The 26,676-nt window shown below is 35.7% G+C and overlaps 1 protein-coding gene across 1 annotated transcript in view; it reads right to left on the bottom strand.

Annotated features, from left to right (window-relative positions):
* Positions 1-24,518, bottom strand: part of pcca (propionyl-CoA carboxylase subunit alpha) — a 44,542-nt gene extending 20,024 nt beyond the window's left edge. The window contains exons 1-12 of the mRNA XM_084401551.1: positions 24,430-24,518; positions 23,414-23,485; positions 19,959-20,006; positions 19,663-19,731; positions 16,310-16,423; positions 16,017-16,070; positions 9,301-9,432; positions 5,115-5,151; positions 4,931-5,009; positions 3,919-4,021; positions 1,808-1,902; positions 1,425-1,575 (exon numbers count right to left, since the gene is read on the bottom strand). Of these exons, the coding sequence (XP_084257677.1) occupies positions 1,425-1,575; positions 1,808-1,902; positions 3,919-4,021; positions 4,931-5,009; positions 5,115-5,151; positions 9,301-9,432; positions 16,017-16,070; positions 16,310-16,423; positions 19,663-19,731; positions 19,959-20,006; positions 23,414-23,485; positions 24,430-24,483 (1,008 nt within the window). The 5' untranslated portion in view covers positions 24,484-24,518. The remainder of the gene's footprint in view (positions 1-1,424; positions 1,576-1,807; positions 1,903-3,918; positions 4,022-4,930; positions 5,010-5,114; positions 5,152-9,300; positions 9,433-16,016; positions 16,071-16,309; positions 16,424-19,662; positions 19,732-19,958; positions 20,007-23,413; positions 23,486-24,429) is intronic.
* Between the last annotated feature and the right edge of the window lie 2,158 nt (positions 24,519-26,676).

The raw sequence follows: 26,676 nt of genomic DNA, 5'->3' as shown, positions 1-26,676 counted from the left end.
GATCATTACAGACAAGAGGGTTGAAAATATTTCTTCTGCATATATGATTTTTGTGCAAAAACTTTATTAAAATTATATGCGAACCTAAAGGAACATATTAAAATAATTTTACACTTTAAATACAGTCACAGTCTGATTCTTTTTTTTTTAAGAATCAGAATTCTTTTCTAGAATCACAAAATGAATTGTGGTTCATTTTAATATACATGTACTCCCAGTTTCTGTTAATAATAAAAAAAGAAGAAGTGGGAAATCAAGCAGCTTAATTACATCAGAAATATCTATGGAGGGGATCACTGAATATTGTGTTGGTGTTGGACAATGTCGGGCCTGGATATTTAGTGAGAGCAATCAAAAACATAATCACAAGAAATGTTAACAGAAATGTTAATTACAATATTCCCAATTCCATTAAATGTAATCTTTTAAAAGGTGTGTGTGTGTGTTTGATGTCAAAGTTGTTAATGTAATTGAACTTCACATATAATTGAACTTCATATTTATTTGAATTTCTACATGCAATGCAGTTGTTCCATGGCATAAATTAAAGCTCTTTTTCAAAGTCTACATCTTGTTAAGTGTCAGGTATCTTTTTTTTTTTCAAATGGCAAGGACAGACAGAACTCTTTACAGAGTTCTCATGCAGACAGTCTGCCTTGTCGTTAATGGGTGCTCAGATAAATTGGAAAGATAATGTAAGGCTCAAAAAAAAAAAATGTACAACCAAAATCCCTTTCAAGGAAATTCTGCTCACTCAGCAGCCATATTTGCAACGCCTCTGGGCCTTTCGTCCAAAGTCCTATCTACTTGAATGGGGGAATGCTGAAATCTCAAAAACTGCTTGCTGAACTCGCATTTAAATAACAGATTTCAAATCAGCAACAAAATCTGACATGAACTGTTCCATAAATGTTGTTTCTTATGCTCTTGTTTGAGGGAGTTAAGAGACACCCGCAACTTTAGTTTAAAAGAGTACTAAGACATGTTTATCAGTAATAACTTCTGGGGAAAAATAGCACAGACACTGGACAAAGATGAAACGTTCTAGTGCATGTTTCGACACCATAGCTTCGCACACGCTATCACACGGAGTATACTGAAATGCTAAGCATTCGACTGTACGCATACGCTACTGTACGTGTTTGTCAGTTCATAAAGTGATCAGTTGTTTCCTTACAAATGTCAAAATACCGAACTAAACTTTATTCATTTATCTTCAGCCTAGGGTGACTGTCAGTATCCAATTGTTTAAATGTAATTTAATGGAAAACTATGTGAATGGCGCAGCAAAATGAATCAGTCGTTACCCACCATGGTTGACTATCACCTGCATTTGATGGGGTGGCAGGTGTTAATTACAAACCCTGAATATAATGTAATGATATTTCAAGAAAGCAAAAAGGATGTGCTTCAAACATACAAACCTGTAGACGTGTGTTCATCTCCAAGAAGAAGAAGTTCTTCTTGGAGTCGACAAGAAACTCCACAGTGCCAGCTGAGGAGTATTTCACTGCTTTAGCCAGAGACACGGCCTGCTCTCCCATCCTTCTTCGAGTGTCAGGGTCCAGAAAGGTGCTAAACAGACACACAAACTTATAGCAATGTAAATGAGATGCTTGCTGTCTTCACATTTAATGCAAGATTTTATTTAATATTTTTTATTGAATTTTTCTATTTATTTTTTCCCCTTCTTCAGGGGTGAGAGCCTCACACTTCGTATCGAGACTTTGGTGCCATATATTAACAACTCTCAGGTCGACTTTAGATTTATAAAATAAATAAATACAAAAAAAAAAATTAAACAAACCTGGGTGCCTCCTCCACCACTTTCTGGTTTCTTCTCTGGATGGAGCACTCTCTCTCGTTCAGCCACAGTGCATTGCCATGTTTGTCCGCCAACACCTGCAGAAAACAGAATGGAAGCCATTAGCACAAATATCCACAGTGTACTATGTCCTTTGTCATGCATCTAGCTTTAGAATCTAGAACTGAATCCCATTTACTTGTATGCATTTGGCAGTTGCTATTATCTAAAGTGACTTACTTTGCAATCAAGGTATACATTATCCATTCATGCATTCTCAAGGAATCGATTGGCATTGATAGCGCCATGCTCTATGGTTTAAACTACAGGAATGTTATAGAATGTTGAATTTTTATTTTCCATCAGTAGAGAAGGAATGTGCGACCTGAGGTTAAGCGGTTATTAAGCGGTACAATGACGACGACTCAAGGCTCACTTTTCCTGTGAGTAGAGCCAACAACCTGCTGGTTACTAGTCCCGATCCTTAACCACTACATCAAAAAAAAAAAAAAAAACTCCTACAAGCAAAAAGGTAACCTCTCGTATTCTATTCCACATTTTTGGGTTTAGTTTTGGTTGGCAGTTGAATGAATGAATTAACTGTTAAATGAATGAATGAATGAATGAATGAAATAACTGTTGAATGAATGAATGAATGAACGAATGAATGAATGAACAAACTGTTGTATGTATGAATGAATGAATGATTGAATTAACTGTTGAATTAACTTTTGAATGAATTGTTGAATACATTAATGAATGTTTGAATGAATTAAATGTTGAATGAATGAATGAACTTGTATGAATTAATTAATGAATGAATGGTTGAATTAACTATTGAATGAAATGAATGCATGAACTGTTAAATTAATGAATTGTTGAATGAATGTATGATCAGTTGAATGAATGAATGAATGAATTGTTGATTGATTGATTGATTGAACTGTTGAATTAATTAACTGTTAAATGAATGAATGAATGAAAAGAAATAACTGTTGAATGAATGAATGAACGAATGAACGAATTAATTAATTAATTAATTAATTAATTAATTAAACTGTTGAATTAACTGTTGAATTAATTGTTGAATACATTAATGAATGTTTGAATGAATTAACTGTTGAATGAATGAATGAACTTGTATGAATGAATGAATGAATGAATGGTTGAATTAACTATTGAATGAATTGTTGAATGAATGAATGAATGAATTGTTGAATGAATGCATGAATGAACTTGTATGAATGAATGAATGAATGAATGAATGGTTGAATTAACTATTGAATGAATTGTTGAATGAATGAATGAATGAATGGTTGAATTAACTATTGAATGAATTGTTGAATGAATGAATGAATGAATTGTTGAATGAATGCATGAACTGTTGAATTAATGAACTGTTGAATTAATGAATTGTTTAATGAATGTATGATCAGTGGCATGAATGAATGAATGAATGAATGCATGAACTGTTGAATGAATTAATAAATTAATGATTGAATGAATTGGTAAGGGATATCTTAAACCTAATACAGGTAGTGCCCATTTAACAGTTTTTCTTCCTTTTCATCATTTCTAATTTCCACAAAAAATATTAAATAGCACAACTGCTTTCAACATTGGTATTAATAAGAAACGTTACTTGAGCACAAAATCAGCATATTAGAGAGATTTCTGAAGGATAATGTGACACTGAAGACTGGAGTAATGATGCTGAAAATTCAGCTTTGATTACAGGAACATGTTGAAATTATAATCATATTTCACAAAGTTACTGTTGTTACTGTATGTTTGATCGATAAATGCAGCCTTGGTGATCATAAGAGACTTTTCAAAAGAGTCTTACCAGCCCTAACTTTTCAATGGTACTGTATATAGAAACTCATTGAAGACTATTGAAAAACTCATTAAACTGGCTGAAAGAATGCCCAGATTGTTATCTAGCTGGAATCTATGCAAAAGTTGGTTATTTATTAAAGGAACTAAAGGAAAGGACTAAAGCACCATTTTTGGCTCACTGAATACATGTTGATGACTATACTATTATGCTTACATTATAAAAGAATGACTAATTGTTCACATCCACAAGCAAGGTGGTCTTATCCAGTAAATACCTGAATCTCAATATGTCTGGGGTTATCTATGAACTTCTCAATCAACAGACGATCATCTCCAAAACTAGATGCTGCCTCCTGAGAGGAGAAACGAAAGCCTTCCCTGAAACAAAACATAAAGCTTCATAAAACTACATTGCATTCTAATAACATAATCAAACATTTTAATTCATAAACCTAAAAAAAAACTTTTACATACTTTGATCCACATGTTCTTATTTTCACATTTCACTGTACATCAACTACTTCTTTGTTAATAACTTTTGTTTAGAGTTAAAATAGTGTTTTTATTATTAACTTTGGACGTCCCATTCATGTCTGCTTATATACAAATGAAAGAAGACTGACTGACTGTGAACTACTAGATCTTCCTCAGATTAGCTAAACTGTCTGGAAGTCGGTTCAAGTAGCTGTTGTAACTGTTACAAATCAACCCCTTAGATTATCTCTCTCTCTCTCTCTCTCTCTCTCTCTCTCGAATTGCTCTGAGTGACTGTTTTGCCGCTCAAGATAAATCCAATTAAATCTTAAACAAAAGCCTGGCTTCAGCCTACGGCAACAAAAGACACAATTAACAGCAACATGTCCCTCTGACGTTTTTATTAATATTCCCAAGAACAAAAAAAAAAAAGGAAGGAAGAAGAAAGAAAGAAGGGAAGGAGGCAGACAGATATATTATATATATATATATAGATAGAAAGAGAGAGAGAATCTAAGGGGTTGATTTGTAAATGGTAATATGTAAATGTGGATTACAAAATGAAACATGATAATATAAGAGCCTTGTCACTTAAGCTGTAAAACTGTACAATTCCCTGTAGCGCTGACCGAAAAACTAATTAATTTAATTAACGAATTAATTTCATAAAGCTTATTAAAGCTTGAAAAGAACCTTAGGCCGACTCTCTCCAAAGAAAACTTCCACAGAGGTCTCACGGTCTGTCTAGCGATCAGATGTCTGTGATCCTTTAGTATTAAAAATGTCCCTGAATCATGTTTCCTCACGTCTCACCTGGTTTCCTCATCATTCCAGGAGATCCTCATCCCTTTCCCACCTCCGCCAGCAGACGCTTTGATCATAACAGGGTACCCTGCAAGAGATGGACACAAATTCTGACTTGGCTTTATTTACTGCACGACCTTATTCTTAATAGATGCAAACTACGACAAAATGTCTACATTATAATCACGCTTACCAATTTCTCCTGCAATTCTCACAGCCTCTTCTGCATCCTTGAATAAAAAATAAACATAACTTTAGTTCATGTGTATCTGTTTGTGTGATGTGGCCTGCAGCAGGTAAGATAATTCAGTTCCCGCTTCTAGTCCAGCAGAGGGAGCTACATAGCATAATAGTTTTTACTACCTAGACAGTTATTGTAATTTAAGGGTAAATGATCAGATTTTCCCAAAAATCACTTGATTAAGAAGTCATATTTACGATAATTATGTCAAAGAAACCAAAGGACTGATGCATGTTTCAGCTATAGGAACTTTTGGACCAGAGATCATTTTCTAAAGCCACTATTATATTTTCCACAGTCTGTCTAGTTTAATTGTATACTAACAATGAGGACACACACGTCGAAGGACAAGAAGATTTCTATAAAATGTCAATTTATTAATTGAGTAATGCATTGTGGTATATATTAAAGTGGCGTAAATGAGGGTGTTTGAAATTTTTTTAAGGATAATTTCATAGCATCTGAAATACAATAAAATATTATCGTACTTATTGCATAATGACAAAATAAGAGCTTTATTTGAAATGCAATAAAAACATGCCATTCACAAGTGAAATTTACCCTCACATCTTTGCTGAAACTTACCGAGTACACTAACCTTTGAAACTATTTTAAGGGCAGAATTGTTGGTAGTGGTGGAAATGATTCCACAACTGAAGGGCAGTAAAATAAAGTTATAATATTTGGGGGAAAAATTTATAATTTTATGATGGATTTTAAAGGTATAGCAGAGGATTTTTTACTTCCGGGTGGATCACCTATACTATTGGTCCTCCTAATTGTCAATCATTCTGGTGAATCAATCAAACTTATTCAAAAAGTGGAGAGGACGGGTCTTATCTAAAATTCTGAAAGATCCTCCACTATACCTTTAAGTTTCAAGATTGGATGCCAGAGTCTGGCTCTGGGACAAGGGTTTGACAAAATCTATAAATAAAGGCATTTGATAAGAAGGGAAATGGTTTTAAATTCACTTTAAATGTGATCTTAAATCTTTAATCATGTGACAAAAATAAAATATAAAACAAAATATAATTAAAATGAATTATAAATAATTGCCTGAGACATCAGTGACTGAAGTGACTTGAAGAAACCCTTAAGGCTCCGATATGCTCACGCCCAAGTTCTTTTTTGATCTTCAATTTGGTGTAAAAAGAAGTTTGAAACACATGAGTACATAAACACATAAACCGTTAGCAAACATCCTGATGCCGTCTACGCTGCTTCGCGCTTTTCTTTTAATAACAAAATAAACACACAACAAAAATGACAGCGATGAGAAAACAGTAGATAAGAAAGCATCTGATCATAGCAATGTGGATGTTTGCACGAGCTCTGCAATTCGGCGCTCCGGTAAAGTCGTCACATTTATTTAAATACCACTTCATAAAATAGATTGTTTAAAAGCAAGCAGATCAACAGTATTAAACATGAAAAACAGTGCCAGTGTCTCTTTCAATTAGAATTCCAATAACATTTTCTGCAATAAAGCGGCTCTCCAGTAGGACCTCGAGGGACTGAACAGAAGAAATGAAACGGAGAAGATTTCCACAAAGAAGGCAGCCCTTCCGGAGCGCTCCGCGTCCGAATTCACTCACTCGTTTACATTCCCTCAAGTGAACTAGCGGACTAATGTAGGGAACAGTGAATGAGGGTATGGGGCGATTTCAGACACAGCCAGGCCGTTTCGAACTCTCGAAACAAACACAAAACAAACTTCATTTTGGCCTGATTTTGTTCGAAATGACGTCATGCCAGGTCACTCTTCGATTTCACGGGGCCTTTATGTAGAAAATGTTTCACTAGGTTTTTTAAGCCAATTCGTTTAGAACAGTTTCTCTCTAATTTGCCTAATTTGTTTTGTTGTATAAATAACACACACACAAAAAAAATTACAATTAAGGCCTTTACATTTCTGAAACTAATTTTTATATTTCTAATATGTTCCAATTTAAAAAAAGGAAAAGGAAAATAAATACAAATATCGGTCTAATACTTGGAAGACTGCCAAATTGATCTGAAAAAGTCAACTGTGTCAGTGGGCAATCGTCATGTTGTGCTAAGAGAACCAAATTGCAAATATTTTCTGGCCAAAAATGCTACTGTGATTCCTTTCAGACTGCAAGCTGCTGTGTTCAGTAACAAATAGGTCATATTTAATTGCTTTAAACAATTGTTGCAATTATGCAACTGCGAATCTCTGAGGGCTGAAAATGGCGACAAAATTATTGTTTACAACCAATTATTGAAATAGTGAAACAACTATTTAAATCTATTTCTCACCAGACATCAAAATACATTAGCAGCTGAGTTCTACACTAGCATTAAATGAAGTTAAGCTAAAGTGAGAAATCCAGCAGAAGGGACTAAAGGGGAGATTTTTGCGTGTGTGTGAGAGTCAGACTGTGATCAGTGTGCTGATGCTATCAGGGTCGTTGAGGAGGTGTTCACAGATGGTAATGCCCATACAATCAGAGTGTCATGCGGCACATCTTTGCTTTATAGAGCCCTATCAGCCCAGGAAGTGTCAAAACGGCCACCACACGGCCATTAAAGGCCATTTAAACAGCATGCAGGAGGAGGGGATGAGTGGGGGAGGGGACACTGGAATAGAGGCAGGAGAAAGAGTTTAAAGACATTTCGACTGATATGTAGCTTTATTGTGGTTAAGAGCTTTGTTGTATGCTTTGCAACAGAACAAGTGGCATATAAAAATATAAGCACTACTGTTCAAAAGTTTGGGGTCCGTTTTACTGATTTTGAAAGAAGTCTCTTATGTTCACCATTTAACGCAGTAAAACAGTAATATTGTGAAATAAATTTAAAATAAGTTTTTTTTCCATTTTAATACATTTTAAAACGTAATGTAATGTACTGTGGTGGCTGGATGATTTTTCAGGCTTCAGTGTTACATGATCCTTCAGAAATCAATTAATATGCTGATTTTGTTCTGAAGTAACATTTCTTATAAAGCACATTTTTTTAATAGAAATCTTGTCTTTACTATCACTTTTGATCAATTTAATGCATCCTTGCTGAATAAAAGTATTAATTTCTTTCAAAAAAATTATGCTGACCTCAAACTTATTATTTAAACTTAAATTATAGTGTATATATGACAACTTAATGGAACGAAACACAAAACGAGGTCTACAATTTGTTACGTGATGAATATCACAGTGTGTACTTTCAACAACAATCGTCTCTGCTTTACAAAGTTATTCCGTTAGACTATAACTCCTGTGCAGCGTGAAAATGATCAAAAGATGCGGTTCATAACAGAAGCTACAATAAATGACAGGAGTTGCACTGGCTATTAGATTATTTCTGCCACTAGTCGACGCTTTGGGTCTGTTCTGACTAGTCGCGGCTCGCGTGACTGCAGTTGCGCTTGTTCAATACATGGCGACAGGAGGAGGAAAGCTCCTCGGCCCACAAAATGCATCCCATTGTGATGTGCCAATGGACTTGGCCAGCACAAACTGCTGATGCGATATGCCAAGAGTCGTTTTACATATGTTAAACACCAACCCGCCGACGAGTCAACTACTTTTTTGGATGAATGATTGAATGCAATTGTGAAAAGTCCTAGTAAAATGTGTCTGAACAAGCTTTCTTAAGTTCATAAAAAACAAACATACTACTAAAATAGTGGGCTTTTTGTACAAGAACAAGTCAGTATGTAGATGACATAATTAAAATGACAAATACATTTAAATTAAAATTTTAAAATCATTAAAAAAAAAAAAAATTTAAATTGTGATACTATTTCAAGTTAAGTATTTTTGATCAAATAAATGCAAAACTTGAATGGCAGTGTATGTACTGTATTACAAATACAATCTATATTATAAACTATATAGCATATGTATATTGTTGTCTGCAACACATTTTTCAGCAAGATTCTTTGTTTAGCTCCACTAGAAAAGTTTTTGTAATTCCAATATACCACCCATCTGTGCTGGGCTGAACACTTCTTCACACATATATTTGCAAGACGTTTTTATCAGATAAACAGCACGTGCACATGCATGTGCTGTTTATCTGATAAAAACGTCTTGCAAATATTGCAAGTGTTGTGAGGAATTCCTGGGAAAAGACTGAGGACAAACATAAAAACAAATAAATAATATCTGACCTTGACTACTCCATCAAAGCCTGGGATGGTGTTGACTTTGGCAGCTTTGGCGATGAGTTTGCTCTCGATCTTATCCCCCATGGCCTGGATGGCATGCGTGTCAGGACCAATGAAGGTCACCCCGTCGGCCGCCTGTAGAGAAAGAATTTATAATAAGGCACATTTTATGTCATCTAAGTTATTTATTCGGAGAAGATCTTACTTACAAATCAAGACCATAGGCATCAAATGCGTTAAGGCAACAATCAGAAAATGTCACGTCTCACTGCACGACTCGCATGACTCCGAGATAATCAGATCCTACATCATAACACACACACACACCCTGTTTTTACTCCTCCATCAAACCTCAACACACCTGCACAATATGTGATCAAGATGTACTTTTCTGGTTATAATACACCACTGTGCATCAGGTGACACCGGATTCCACTTTTCCAAAGTTTTGGACACACATGACTGATGTATCTCTCTCATGATCTTGAAGAACTTACACTAGGCTTCTGGGTCATAAGAGTCTCTTTTTTTTTTAAAGCCAGGATGCATTAAACTCATCAAAAGTGACACCAAAGACATTTAAAATGTTACAAATGATTTCTATTTTAAATAAATGCGGTTCTTTTGAACATTCTGTTCATCTAAGAATCCTAAAAATCTTTTATTACCATTTCAACAAAGATATTAAGCTGTACAACTGTTAGAGAGGCATTAGAGACTTCTTTCAAAAACGTATAATACCCCAAACTGTTCAAATTTTGAACAGCAGCATAAACAGAAAGATTTATGATTATATACTTGAAATTAATTTTGTAAACAAATAGAAACTGTGACATTTCTTTATAAGAGTTTCATTTTTATTGACAGATAGGCCTACATGGTCACGCACGGCATATTGACGTCTTGAATATCTAAATCTCTCGACCTCAAAAGAGGTAAGCCACCATACTTTTGTTGCCAGGGGAACCAAATCCCTTCACAAAAACAGGCCCCAGCCCAGGGCATCAACTCTGGTGAAGTAAAGAAAGGTATAGCTTCAGGTAATGCCCGCAGAAACACACATCTAAATAACGAAGCCAGAAAAAAGAACGGGAAAAAGGAGATCTGTTCTTTCCTTTGTTAGTGTCGAGAATCGGGAGGCTATTGCTTCCTGGCTAATATACTACAGATAGTATGCCTGAGGCGCGCAGAAGCCACGGAGCTCTGTAATTAAAAGAGGGATTTGACCCCATGACTCTTTCAGCTCCAACTGGACCCATGGTGTCATGAGATAAAGGATAAATCTAAATGAGGCAAAAAAAAGTGATCTGTTTGTTCTTGACAAGTGCTTGGGAAAAAAACAAACTAAGGTGTCAACAAATTTAACTTCTGTAATCAACTGAAGTCCATTACAAATCACTAAAACTATAAAGTAGAGAAAACCCATATGGAAGATTATTTTTCACTGAATCTGAAGTTCACGCGCACAAACAACTTGATTGAAACCTTGAAGTAACTACCGACAGTTTGATATTTTAAACAAATTAAGTTTTAAAAAAGTACTGAAAACAATTGTGCTTTAAAATGAAACAAAAACTAGAAAGCAAAAAAAACTACAAAATAATTTACAACAAAACAGGTGACATGAAATGAAAAAATACATAAATGATTCACAATTTCACTGTAAAAAAAATTAAATAGATAATAAAATAAAAAAAACTACAAAGCAAAAAACAAAACAAGACAAAACAGGGGACAAAAAAACTATAAAGCAAAAAATACTAGAAAAAAAAAAACCTATAAAACAAAACAACAGGGGACATGAAATAAAAAGAAAAAAAATCTAGAAAGCAAAAAAACAACAAAAAACAACACACAAACAGGGGACATGAAATTAAAAAATACATAAATGGGACACAATATCACTGTTTATTTTTGATATGCACTGGCAAATTACGTCATGCTAGAGACCTTTCACTCAAACCCTCGTCTGTGTCTCTGTCAGGCTCTGGAAAATTAAATCCAATAAAACGGTTGGGCCCATTCAGCTGTCACTCACTCTCTCTCCTCCTTCTGTTCATTTTTACACTTCCCTCATGTGTATTTGTGCATGTGGTACATTTAAATGGCTAAACAACCAGCAACCCACTACAACAACAGTAGAAAGAGTGCGAGCCACTAGAAGTGTCGAGAACTTGTGTGCAGCTGCGCACGTGAGCAAGAGAACACCAGGATAATGAAAACATCTTGTTCAGGACAACATCCAAAGAGTGAAAAGGCATGAAAACACACACGCACGCACGCACGCACACACTCCACTCAAACTCTGCCATTGAAAAGCGCTTCTCTTTTAAGATGCTAAAGAGGCTGTAGAGGTAATCCTAACAGAGGGCTCTCTAGGCTGAAGCTGCGCATGCCCAGGGGCTCTGGCCAATCGTTTGCGCTGCGTAAAACTGTACTAACAGTCGGGCAGAGGGGGCAGCTATTCAGGATGGGGGGCTCATTCACCTCTTATTCATGTGGGGGGTATCGCTATTCAACTGCTAATGTAATGACATCTTCATTTCCACACACACACAGAAGGCAGTGGATGGCCCACTCATCTGTGTGTGCGCATGCGTATAGGGAAATGTAAAAGAGTGACTGGGGGATGGAAAGGTAGAGAGAACTGAACAGGTACAGATGTGGATTGCTAATGAAACTAATTATTTACATTTATTCATATAGCAAAACTCTTTTATCCAAAGCAATCAAGTGGGCAAGCTGGAAGAAAATATTGGGAAAATACAAGATTAAAACAAAAACTTCTAATAGCGTAATATATAATGAGGCAAACATATGGTTTAAATGAAGTGCTTATGCTTTTACCACTTTCTGTAAGTCTGTGAATCATCGCATTTACTGTTTTCTGTAAGTGATGCGATACTCCCGTCTCATTTGTAAGCTCACACACAATCAGACTGCTTTCTGCACAGATTTTCTAGGGGAAAATGGAATTAGTCATGGTAAAACAGGTTAAACAGAGATTAAAGTACTATTATTAGCTGAAGACATTAATGCAATTTAACAAAAAAACTGTCTATTCAAAGGTTAAGTGTGTAATTTCTGCATCACCAACAGCACCACACAGGACACCGTTTCAAACGTTCAACTTTTTCAGACTGAAGTTGCATACTTCGCTACCGCCTGCCATTAATCAAGTCAAAAAGGTATTCCAGACTCACAACATTGGTTGAGACAATGCTGTTACAGACAGTAAAGGTTTTTTTTTTTTTTTAATGGTTGCAATTGATTCTGAAACCTTTTGCTCTTTTTATGCAAATTCAATTCAAATCTTGTTTGTTTGAATAGTTTTAAACTGAATTTTGCAGAAACTATTGGCAAGGAAATGAGAGTGACCAGAGGTTTTTCAAATCACAATAGACCATCACAAGCTGCATCTGAAATCTCAGAGTAGGTACTTCATGACGTTCTATATAGTATGAAAGAAATTTGGACATGCGCCATGTTGTCACTGTCATGTGACCCACAGTGTCAGTTGCCATACCAAAAATCCCACTGGACAGTAAAGTGTCTACTGGATCCACACCTCAGAATCTTGCCAGAAGTAGCAGGTCATCCAAGTACTTTTTGCCTATACTGATTTACAAATACTGTGAACTTGGACATACAACTCTTTTCACATACTGTTTTTCACCTAACAAAAATTAGGGAAGTACAAATATTCAGATGCAGCCTCTCTCTCTTCTCTTTGGTTGACTGTGCAAAGTATTTTAGTACTTTAAATAAAAATAGCTGATTTTTCCAGCCCATGGGTCAGTTCCATTTAGTGCTGCTAGTGATGCAGAAATTACACATTTTAACTTTTTGAAATAACATCACACAATTAATGGATGTGGGCTGGGAAACGTAGATTTGTAGAGTATATGCATTCGATTTTGTATGATTTCTGCTTGCCTACTAATGACTGAGATACAACCCAAAACAGAGAAATTCCTCAAAGAAAACTGCTTCTATTCATTCTGTGTTGCTAGGCAGATTTCCCCCATTGTAGATTTAAAAACCAGTGGTTTATGATTTATTCACTGCAGGATAACAGTCAAATTGAAAGGTGTCCTCTTCACCAATGCAGTCGACAACCTCGAAGAGACATGAAACAAATCTGGGTTTAGCTGAGCTGATTTGGGTCTCTTACTGCTTAATATTTAACACTTATTTTGACATGCTGATGAATTTTTAACAGCCTCTGTTGATTAACAGTAGGATGTTCTGCCGAAAGCCTTTAAAACTGCACCAGAAAAGCTCATTTATTTAAGATTTTTAGCTAAAATTTTTATCTACAACTACTTCTAGGCAACCTATCAACGTGAGCCCGCCGTTGCTGTGACGACGCCCGGTGTGTGTTTCCCTCCTGCCTGAATGTGATTTATATCAAAGGAGATCTTGCAAGCACGTCAACACAGCTGCCGGAAACTCTGCCAGGAGAGTCTCGCGTTTTAAACTACACTGCAAAAGAGAAAGAGTAAGAGACACAGAACACAGATCATACACGCACCAGATACAATAAATAACCAGGACTGACTATTATGGACAAAAAAAAGAAACAGAAGGCAAGTAGAGAAACATACATAGAGAGGCGTGTCATCTTCCCTCATCTCTATTCTCAAATTCTGTCTGTTCCGCTTTTCTCTGTTCTACAACGCAGCAAAAAGAAGAAATCTGGAATCCAAAAAAAAAAAAAAAAGCAAAAATATCTAGATAAAAAAAAGAGAGTGACGGCCCCATGCGAACTCTCTGAGTGTGTTTGAGGCCTGCCATGACACGAAGCATGTCCTTATTTAGTCGTAATCGATTGAAGGGTTAAAAAAAGATGGTAGCTTCTGAGTTCAGTTGCCATGGCAACACTGAGGCACAGTTGGAGGTTGGCACATGCGAAGCGCTTGGCTCAATTATTTTGGGACACAGGGGTTAAAGGGATAGTTCACCCAAAAATTATATTCTATTCAACCTTTACTTACTGCAATGTTGTTTCAAATTGTATTTTTCTTTAAATTTACTTTCGTTGAATGCAAAAGGAATCTTTCTTGAATAACATACTCGCTCTTTTTCATGCTATTACAAAAAAAAAGGGGGGCTCAAACTTCAAACTTCAAAAACAATGCAAAAAAAAATAAAAATAAAATAAAATTACCCCATTTGGCTTGTGTGTTATATATAAAAGTCTTAAAAAGGCTTTGCATCAAGTCTAACAGTCTGAAATGTATTATTCACTAAAAATCCATCTAAGCTAAAGGTGATGATACACAGAGCAACTTTTTGAGCAATGTTGCTGGGCAATGTTGCCATCAACGGGCAACCAGATGAGACACAGGGCCCACAACCGATCTAAATTATCCAGATAGAAATGTATTGGCCATTTTCAATGGGCAAGTGCCCAAGCAACAATCGCTCGGCAAGATTGCCCAGCAACATTGCTCAAAAAGTTACCCTGTGTATCATCACCTTAAGAGTTCGTGAGGAAAGTTGTGATTTGGTTCACAAAACCCAATCTGAATTCACATTGTTCATTTACATATATTACTGACATAGTAACAATACAAATCTGGTTGAAAATCAGAGAATTTATCCTTTAACAGCTCTCTGGAGGGGAAGAATATCGCAAAACTAAGCTGAATTCAACACACTGTTAAAAAGCTCACAAGTCACGTGGACCAATTTTATGGTGCTTTTTGTTTCCTTTTTTGAAGTTCCAGTCTCCATTCAATTGTTTTGCATGGGAAAAATGATCAGAAAATCCATAAACATTTTGTAAGTCAAGTGGCTTAATAATTCCTTTAGGATTTTGAATATCAACCACCTCCACTACCGTTCAAAAGTTTGTGATCGGTAAGATTTAAAAAAAAAAAAGAAGAAATAAATACTTTTATTCAGAAAGGATGCGTTAAATAACTTAAAACCGACAGTAAAGACTTTCACATAGATAAAATGTTCATTTCAAATATGCCGCTGTTTACACAAAAATATTAAGCAGCACATGGTGTCAACGTTTTCAGCTTATTTATTATAATAATAAAAAAAAATCTTGAGCACCAAATCATAATATTAGAATGATGTGACACTGAAGACTGGAGTAATGATGCTGAAAATTCAGCTTTTGAAAATATATTTAAATAGAAAAAAGTTACTTTGAATCGTAATATTTCAGAATAGAAGTGTTTTACTGTATTTTTAATTTAATAAATACAGCCATGGTGAGTATGAGTCTTAAAAAAAAAAAAAAAACATTAGAAAACACTTACTGAACCCCAAACTTTTGAACAGTAATGCAAGTACACTCAATATTACATACATGCATTTTTAACAATCAGCACTGGCTACATTCTAAGAAACAGAGCACCGTCCTTCAAAAAAAGCGGGTAAACCAATAATAAAACTGGAACTGAATGTGGCACTGAATCTCTTTATCAAATGACCCTTTTGGCCTTTCTGCCTTTATTTGGGTTGCAAATAATCTTCTCACCTCAGAACTCACACCTTTAATTAAATTACTACTGGGGGGTCCGAGCTGTTAATTACAAAAACTGTGTGTGTATGTGTGTGGGAGGGACACTGGCTGACGTAGAACAATAAGTGAGGGGCTTCTCTGCCCCCAACTCCAACACAAAGTCATTTAAATATTCAATTATCCATTTCTCTTTTCTTTAACTAAACACTTTTTTTCCACAAAAAGGCAGACTCACAAGTCTCCTGGCAAACTCCTTATTTTCAGACAAGAATCCATAGCCAGGGTGGACCTACAAAAGAGAGAGACAACTTTTAGAAAATGATTTACGCATCCAAAGTATGTGTGTTATACAGGTGACATTTCACAGCTCCATCGCATCATTCAGTTATGTTTATAGATAATAGCATTGACCAGTTCACCATGTTAATAATATATGACCTTGTTTATACCAACACGGATTAGGCTCCAACTGTGCTAAAGTCCCCTGTGTTTTACCTCACACACACACGCACACACACACACACTCACAGCTTGAGCTCCAGTCTGCTTGACTGCATTCATGATAGCATCCATGTTCAAGTAACTTTTGCTGGTAGGGGCAGGACCGACACACACAGCCTCGTCAGCCATCTTCACATGAACCTAAATGAAAAAAAACGCACAGGAAAATAGGCAAAGTCACATAATATGAAGCAGGTCAATTTAACCCATTTTGTTTTTTGAGTTGTTAGAAATACTAGTGGCTGTTCTTGAAATTCACTTTTCACTTTTTCCTCATTAAGGCCCATGAACATGCCTGCAAAGTGTTGGAAGTCTCATGTGTTGTGAAATGTGCATACAAAATTGTGGAATGTTTGTAAAAAATGGCAATGTTTGCCGAAGGTGTACATCTGAATCAGTTCATGCATGTTCAGTTTGCTGGAAAAATGCTAAATGTAAAATTGCTGAAATGTACAAACAAAACAAAAATGACAATTCTGTTTATGGACAGTTTTAAAAATCATATGCTCTCATGGTTTTTTTTGTAATGTGTGAGAAGTACCAGAGTGTTTTTACCAGATTTTGCATAGTCTGATGTTTGATTAGTTGTTTTTGTCATACCCAGATTTAGTAGCCAATACTCCGCATTTTAAACACTAATTTTCACTGCTGTTAATGCCAGTGAGTTCATCCCACCGAAAGCACAAACAGATTGTTTGTGTGGCCAAGATGTCGTCACACACGGTGTGAAGCAACTGTGACAGTGAGCTGACTGAGTGACAGACCTCACAATGGGGAAGCATTAATATTGACAACTGCATCAACAGGGGAGGTTTGGAAAAGGCACGCTAGCCAACTGCTGCTTCTCTGCTAATGTTCTCCACACATGTGTAAAAAGGGAGACGCAAAGTTGTTTTTCCTCACATTTAACGAGGGTGACGCAAACAGAGGTGGAGGAGCTCGCGCAAAGATCTAGCAGAGATGCAAGATACTATAATGAGCCCAAAAGACTGAAGCAGAACACAGACCCTGACATTCATCATCTTACGGCAAACTGAAGAATTGATCATTTCATTGTACGTTATTATTCTTTTTGCTTACTAAATTGATATCTTAAATTCAAATTAAATAAACACTACCAAAAAACGGTCTTGGACAGACTGACAAATCTCTAGACATGTTTTCATTGCCAGTGAGTTTAATGAGTATTCTGTCTGAGCGCCGAACCTGACGGCTTCCCACCATTTGTTTCAGGAGCCCAATAAACTTCTTTTTCTGTCAGCGCCTAGCCCGTTAACCAGAGAGGATGTGAGATAGCCTGTGGGTTCCATTACTTTTAATGAAACACTTTAATATCAAGACCAAATTACTAAATCAATGCATTTATCTTTCTTGGTGTTATAGAAAATGACATTAGAAAGAATGAAAAGTCTAATAAAGGTTGAAATAGAGAAATTAGGAACGCGTTTGTAAAATATTCCTGGGGTCAGTATATGGACTTCTAATGTCAATTTGAGTCCAGATTATCCCCCACTGCTCTGTTTAAACATCTTCATTTCGATGCTCTTTGGAGGATGCAAATCAAATGCAAAAGATCCCCACCTCCAACCCCCCCCCCCCCCCCCCCCCCCCCCCCCCATCATTCCCCCAATCCAGCACAGAACACAGCAGGGGAACCGAGCAGAGTTTAAAACACTGCCTCTATCAAACTCTCATGCATATGGAATAGGAGGGGGAGAAAACTGACAGCTATCAATCATGGGAACAGAGGATTACACTCCATGAGAAGATAAAGGTGAGAGGAGCAAAAGCTTTGGTTTATCTTGCAATGCTTGTAAAAGTCTAGTGGGGTAATTTAGATATTAGCAGCAGACTGCCTCCAGATGACTAACCTGCTTTATTCAATTCAAACGCTTCACAGTCTTCCTGTACTGCATATATGGGCAGTTACATTAGTAATCTCTTATTTTATATGTGAAAGTTATAAAAATATAATAATATAGTAGAGTCCAAAAGAGACCCCAAAAGTGAATTTTAATTAAATGATACCATCAGGATAAGAATTTGAAGTCATCATTTCTTCATACTCATGTCTTTCCAAACCTGTTACTTTCTTCTGTGGAACATACAAGATATTTTGAGTTGAAATGTCTGCGTTTTTTATTTTGTCCATACAATAAAACACAATGGTCACCAACATTCTTCAAAATATCTTACTTTGCGCTCCGCAGAGGAAAGGTGGTCAGGTTTATAGCAACATGAGGGTATGTATGCAGATATCTTTTTTGAATTATCTTGATTTCAAAAGTTGGTTTTAATGCTTTTAATTTGTTATCCCATTCCAGAATCAAAGGTCATTTACATGACAAGAAGAGAATAGTTTTTAATCAAATGACAAACAATGAATAAACTCCTGAGATAGAAATTCTGAAACGCTTCCTAGTGAGAATGTTTTAAAATGCCGATTAAAGAATTCCGGAAAAAAAAAATTGCATAGTGCTATTAAAAGCAGGGTAGTCCTGTAAAGTATGCTTAATATGTTGTTACATAAATCACATGATGGTGGTTTTTTTCCTTTCAATAAAACACATTAATGAGTCTAGAATGTACAACAAAGATTTTCAGCTAAAATTGACAGAAATTGTCAGACTTTTAAGCTTCACAGTATTTAGCCAAGTTTCCATCCAAAGTTGCGAATTTAACTTTTGCCCAAAATTGCAATATCGTATAAAACATTTGTGAATAAAGCGCAGTTTCCAATCCATGTGTCCAACAGAACAAAATGGTCACTTCCTGGGAAATTGGTGCAAAACACCTGTAATAAAAGTGGAAGTTGCTGCAACCGGAGAAGCCACTGTGGCTCTCTTTCCTACATCATAAACGACCTGCGTCTCAGACCGCGCAGACGAAACGCAATTACCGCTGTCTGGTTACCTTGTGTTCCGACGCCTGATGTTTGGGAATGCAATCATGCGAGATGCTTCTGGGAGGGAATTAATCCAAATCATTTTAATGACAGACTTTGGCTCAGGCATTCCAGAATGATCAAACCAACATTTGAGATGCTGTGCAATGAAATGAGTCCACTGGTTAGTCCAGTTATCCAATCACATCCTCTATTGAGAAATTCACGTGAGTTTTTTGTTGCGCATTGAAGGATTGATTCTGTACATGCGTTTCAATCGTAGTTTATGTGCATGTCTTCTTATCGGATAAAACGTTTATCTGCCTCAATTGAGCGCATGAGTTTGATTGTGCACATATTTAGAATTTATGCGCATCTTGCCGTTTCCATCCAGTGATTTTTTTATGCGATAATCAAAAATGAGCATAAAAATAGGTGGATGGAAACATAGCCAGTGTCTATATTTAGGGTACTTTTAAATATTACTTTTTCTCACCGCACTAGAGTCAACATCACTGTGAACTGCGACTGTCTTGATGCCCATCTTCTTACAAGTTTTAATCACCTATGAATGGAAAAGAAAAGAATTAAGACATTTGACTGAACACAAATATATTTATTTATATTTCATAGTAATAAAACTGCACTGGAAGTTCATGTAACTTCATGTAAACAACACTTGTAGAACTTCACCCTGATAAAAAATGAAAATGGCCTAAAGACAAATGTAATGTTTTGCCATAAACACACTGAGAAGAACCTTCCTGGTGAAGAACACACACACTTGCTTACCCTGCAGGCGATCTCGCCTCTGTTTGCAATGAGGATTTTATCAAAGGTCTGTGGAAAGGAAAAGGGAACAGAGCGATTAAGACGTTTGTTTTGTCAACACTTGATTCGTCCACAGTGTGTGTGTGCTCTAACGCTGACTAAAGCTCATTTAGCTGTAAGTGAAAGCTGTTCAACACAACACACGCTGCTTTTTAGATGACAAGAAAGCAAAGAGAAGAGATACAAATCTGTGAGAGCAAGTTCTAAGTGCAGAACTGAAACAAAAAAAAAGGTACAACAGGTCCAAAAACTACTTTAGCCATGTCCAGACCATAAATATTAAATTACAGTTATCTATTCCATGTAATGCAATGAACATTCACAAGTTCTAATAGGGAGATCTAGATGAGTGCTAAGGTGGATGTTAGTGGGTCTTAAACATCAAAGCATGAGGCTTCGCTAATGTAGTCTGCCACATGTAAACAATTTATGGAAAAACTGAAGGAAGTGTCTGCCAATAAACCATGTGTCAAGATGAGCCTTGGGCAACGTGTCTCCCAAGAACACATACCTAAACTCAAAGCATATTTCCCCATTTGCTCATATTGCTACACCCCCAATTCCCCAACACACAACACACATAAACATAAGGTTGATTGTTTGAGAATAGCACATCAAAGCTACATGGATGCAATAGGATTTTGGGAGTGTAAAAGTGCTGCAAAGACAATTTTGACCCTTGTACATGGGGTGTTTCTCAAAATAACTGATAGGCCTACATCTTAGTTTTCTCCATGGATATTTATATGTAGATACTTCATTTGACTGTTCCAAACACGTCCGTCATCTTGGAAAGGTCAACTTTTCAGGTGCTACTCATCACTCTCACTAATAAATCAATTCATTTTCATCGAAAATGTCACAAAAGTTTGATTTTGAATATGATTTTAATGGGAAAAGACGTAAAAATGCTATGGTTAAAACCTGTTAATTGGTTAACGGTAAGTTCCCTCACTCTATATGGCGAAAAACTTTCTAATAGATCTAATGGGATATTTCATGTAATTGTATAGTAAAATACTGTCATGTACAGTTTTTGGAAGTTAAAAAGAACAAATCATCTTACAGTAAAATCATAGTCAAAAATGTTAAATTGACATTCCCAGAATTCTCTTTCTAACAGCTCACATTTGATGGTTTTTCATTTAAATAACTATGTTTTCTTATGAAACTTCTGTCAGTAATTACTCACCCTCATGTTGTTCCAACCCCGTAAGACTTTCGTTCATCTTCGAAACACAAATTAAGATATTTTTGATGAAATCTGAGAGCTGGCTCACTCCTCCATAGGCTTCTTGGCAATTTCATTCTGCCGGTCCAGAAAAGTTAGTAAAAACATCATTAAAATAGTCTAAGTGACTACAGTGGCTCAACCTTAAGTTTATCAAGCGACGAGAAAACTTTTTGTGTGCAAAAACAAACAAAAATAACGCCTTCATTCAACTATTGTTTTTCTTCTGTGTGGGTCTCTGAGTGAGTTCACGAGAGCGCCACAACACATGCGCGAGAACTGAGAAGATAATGCACACAGGAAAACACTTTAGAACCATTTTAAACACTACATCGAGACCCATCTGTGTCATCTTCTCAGTTCTCGAGCATGTGCGTTGTGGCGCTCTCGTGAACTCACTCAGAGGCCCACACAGAAGAAAATCAATAGTTGAATAAAGGCGTTATTTTTGTTTTTTTGGCACACAAAAAGTATTCTCGTCACTTGATAAACTTAAGGTTGAGTCACTTAGACTATTTTAACGATGTCTTTACTAACTTTTGCAGCCTATGGAGGAGTGAGACAGCTCACAGATTTCATAAAAAAAAATCTTAATTTGTGTTTCGAAGATGAACGAAAGTCTCACGGGGTTGGAACAACATGAGGGTGAGTAATTACTGAAAAAAGTTTCATTTTTGGGTGAACTAGGCTAACCCTTTAAGGTGGTTGTCATTATGAGTATTATACATTTTTATATGAACATTACTTCAGTTAATGAAATATGTTTTATACTGTAATTTTTTATTAAATCACAATCATTAATAAGCGAAACTAAATCAGTAACTATACCAACCAAAGGAGGACAACATAAAACCATGACATTTTTTAAAGTGCATTAAGACAAACCATGTGTACATTCATAAGTCAACACCATTGCTGAGTTTTTTCTCCTTAAAACTGCAGTGAACCAAAGACAGTCTCAAAAACGCGATTTGAAATCGCTGGTGTTTCTGACGTCACAAACTACCTTGTGACCAATCACGTCAACGTGCCGGCGGGCTTTAAGTCATTACTATTCTCTGAAGCAGCGAGTCTCAAGAGACGCCAGGTTATCCTGGTATATTTTTCTGTTGACATAAAAAAATCAGGTACTTTTATCCATATAGTAGGTGAATTATGTATATGATGTAGCCTATATTACGTTATTATGATGAACTATATGCCTTTCTCCACTCACGTTCTGAGTTGTTCAAAGCGTTTCTGATGATTGTTAGAAGGCAGTCTAAGATGGCGAACGGGAACATGGTTTGTGTAACATGAGCAACACATTATTAGCTGTTTGATAACGTAGTCAAGCAAAAGGCTAATAATATCAATTATCGTTACGTGTCCGAGGTTGTAAAGAGCGATACCATTCTGCAGCGTTTACCTAAGTTGGTAAGTTGGCCGAATGAATGGGTGACCTGTGAGTGGAGATGGGGCTGATTAGCATATTCATGGTTCTGCGTATGCTAAATGAAGCAAGGGTGTAGTTGCATTCAAGCTAATTTAAGTTTTTTTTTATATATATGTGTCATTTTGGTGATCAAAGATAAGCTTCAAGGGATACAATTACTGACTACAGGGGGACTTTGACACTTTATTTTACAGTGTCCCTGTTACATGTAGTTACTCTTGTAATAACTATAAATTATGCATAATGACAAGCAACTAACCCTAAACCAAATCCTAACCTTCACCCTATAAGTACATGTAGTTTATTTATATTACTCACTACTTAGATGTATAAGTAAACTTCAACATAGACTCCTTCAATTAAAGTCTAACCAAATGATCTTCTAAAGTTTATTACAGATATAAATATTCATACATGTGAATAACTAGGTTGCAGATGCACAGTCAACTTTCTCTCGAGTGTTTCATGGACCAACTTAGATCGCTGCTACTATATCAACGTATAGTTATGGTTTCCTCACTCCTCCATTCTGTCATCAAGAACATATCAATTGACAAAAGGCCGACGTGACTCGTGCACCTTCTGTGTTTGACTGGCAATCTATCATACAGTCTGACAAGCAACAATTGCATAAGAGAGTGAAAACAGCACAGTGTGCACATGCAAGGACGGAGGAAAGGAAACAAGGATGCACAATTAAAGAAATGAGAAGCATCCATGAATACAAAACACTTCTTTTATCTGACTTACCTTCTCATTTGGGTCATTCACCGTAGAGTATCGGCAGATTATAACACCGCACCTCTGCTTAAGACAGACATGCTAAAAGACGGAGAGACGGGGCTGTCAGCAATGAATGGAAACATTTATTCTAGAGTTGCCCAAACCCAATGCTCAAACCTTTGATAACAAATATCAAATACAAATACATATTACAAAAAAACATGTCACTGAAGCATTCTTAATTTATAATTTTAGCATTTTCTGTTCAAATATATTTCAATATAAGTGAATTTGATTTATTTGGATACAGCATAATATGCTTTCAGTCCACAGACAGCACTAAGTCATGTTTCATTTTTGGTCCTTTAGCCCTAAATTGTTTAAATATTATCCATAAGTCTGAATGAAACGTATAAACTTCCTAGAAGAAGTAGAAGATGGCTCACAGTGAGAGAAACAAGGTTTGTGATTCACAGTTTGAAACTGTGAATATGATTCATGTTCTGCCTCGACTGTCATTGATTAAAGTGGAAATCTATGCAATCAAACATATAGGCCTAAGCTTCTTTTAAAATTATCATTAGTGAGCGTCAATCGCGAGATAAAATAATCTTTTAGTCAAATATTCATTACATGTCTGTTGCAAAGGCGTGTTTAAATGCCCAGAGTTCCCATATACATTAGGCACAGGTGAATCAGCAAGCGAAAACACTTCATGAAATCATTTTGACATTGACATGAGTTCACAGTCATCAGTGATAGACATTTGGTTGTTTCTTTCTGCAACGACAACAATGAAGTACACACCATATTATTATAAGGAGAAAGTGATGTTTCATAATTAAATATTTTTCAGTTAGCAATAAATGAAACTATCCGTGTGTCATGACAAGTCAAGTGAACTTTCTTGCTGATCTCTGAGACAAGCATGAGCTCTTAGTCAGATAACGTTGCAATGCTTTAAACATAAATCAGACAAATAATCTGATTCGTTATATGAATTGCTCTCCTACACGCAGCGATTTTAGACAACAAACGCTTACCTTAACAGCCTGCAAAACTCTTTGAAAGCCTGCAGTGCTTCTGTAAGCCGCCATGATAGTCAGAGCTGCTGAGAGCAGAGCGGCGCGCACTTACGACGTCACATACAGAATTTGGGGGTGTTTGCCCTCTCGACCAATCAGATGTGTTCCGAGGAGGGGGTGAGACAACAGTTGGAAGAAGTTGGCAGACAGGTTGCTGATGAAAACCGTGACCTTGGAGGCTACTCTAAATTTAGTATATTGTATCAGCACGAATTGCTAATGTATGACTATGCATTAGAAAATATTTATGCATTAGTTAATATTTCATTAAAATAGGTGCATGTCAATTATTCTTTTTTTTTTTTTTTTTTTTTGCTGTCGGTTGGATTGTTTTAAATTTGTGTCAATGTTTTACTCAGCAGATAAAATTATCCAACAGGTTGCTACAATTATCCTTATTAATTATTTCCTTGTTTTGTACTATTGCGACACACTTCTCTTAAATTAGCCTTGCTACATCTAGAAAACTTGATGTAGTTTTCTTGAATAACCTTAACCCTAATTTCCACTTCCATTGCCTGCATGTGAGTCATTCCTGGGATTGAGAGCCTTTTGTGTTCCCAGCAAAGATCACGAACTTACTGCCCTAAAATGTTGAACAATATACATTTTACACCTGTAGGCTATAAGTCATAAATAACACAATTTGAATTCTAAGCACACTGAAGTTGATTTAAAAAATAATAATAATTTGAGACATTTTACAGCATTTTGGACCACCATTTTTCATATGATCCCAGTGTATTCCAATTTCAATTGCAACACTTACAATAGGCTAGGTGATTTTTATTTTTTTAAAAGTATACATTCTTTTCAATTATTAAATGTATTTTAGCAATTATAATCAAGGTTTTTAGCTGGTCCCTCAATTTATTGTCCACTCTGTTATTTTTGACTATTTTCTCTTTAAATGAAAGTTGGAAAAATTAAATGCCATCATATAGGCTAGCTATCATCACTTCTTTGGAGGGAAAACAGCTTGGGAACATAAGTAGATCCTATTTTCTATTTTTACCCAATTACATATTTCACATTTGATGTGGTCAACCCTTAGCCTACGTCCACCCTGTTAAGGGAAAAATGAAAAATGTTAGTAGAAAAATAAATTACAATTTTGAAGACCATACATTTTTTTATTAGATAAACCTTATGTAGCTTAACTTTGCTCAGATATGGTGCAGTGGCTGATTTTGTGTCAGAATGTCCACTCTGTTACTGTCCACCCTGTTAGAAGACCTCACAAAGGGGACACTGTACATAAGTCATTTTTGTTTAAAGTTGAAGAATTGTATTTTGGTAATGTTTTACATATTGGTTCCCATCTAAATCCAGTTAAAACTAATGTAATAATGTAACTGGTTGTATTGAGATAGAAAACCACTTTCATTCTGTCATCACTTTGTCCACCCTGTCAAGCTTCTTTTTTCTTCTTCTTTTTTTTTTCTTCCAATAGGCTAATAAAAAAAAAGAAATCTGCATAAAAAATTATAATTCAGTAACAATGAACATTTACTGGAGTATCAGTAATGCAGTACTTTTAAAAAGTAAGCAATTTGTATCTGAAAACGAAAAATGTACAATTATGCTTTTGTGAGAAAGTATACAATTAATACACAATGTTTAGTATAGTTTTCTTTTGATAATGTATTAACTGATAGGCTTGTGACTGATGAGCTGATGTCTAAGATAATGTGACCATAAATTAGAATCACAAGTATTTGTCCCTAACAGGGTGGACATTTATTATCTTTTTTTTTTTTTTTAATAAATGGCTAATTGTATTTACCCGAACTTGACCAAAATCTTTTTTCAAATGTGCAAATCACCCTATCATGACATCACAAAAAAATATTTTCAAATCTGAGTTTGATTTTTTACATTTTATGATGGCCAAAAGTCACCGAATTACACCATCTGCTAAATAGACAGTAGGCTATATTTATTTATGTCTTCTTCGGGACACTAAAGGACTTCTAAAGTTTCTGTAGCTCCCTGAAACGTTCTATTATCTTGGCTTAAATAGCCAAGTAATTTAAAAAATAATACAAAATAATAATTACTAGATTATTTAAACTTTTGTTTTAAGTTTTAATTGACACCAAGGAGAAAACTTGCAGACCGTTTTGTGCCCGTGATGTCTTATGATGTGAAAAATGTCAGAGAAACACAAAATGTAAAACCCATTATCATTCATTAAAAGCGTTC

This window comes from Rutilus rutilus (assembly GCF_951802725.1).
Source record: "Rutilus rutilus genome assembly, chromosome: 2".
Lineage (NCBI taxonomy): Eukaryota > Metazoa > Chordata > Actinopteri > Cypriniformes > Leuciscidae > Rutilus > Rutilus rutilus.
This window is presented reverse-complemented; position numbering and strand designations above follow the sequence as displayed.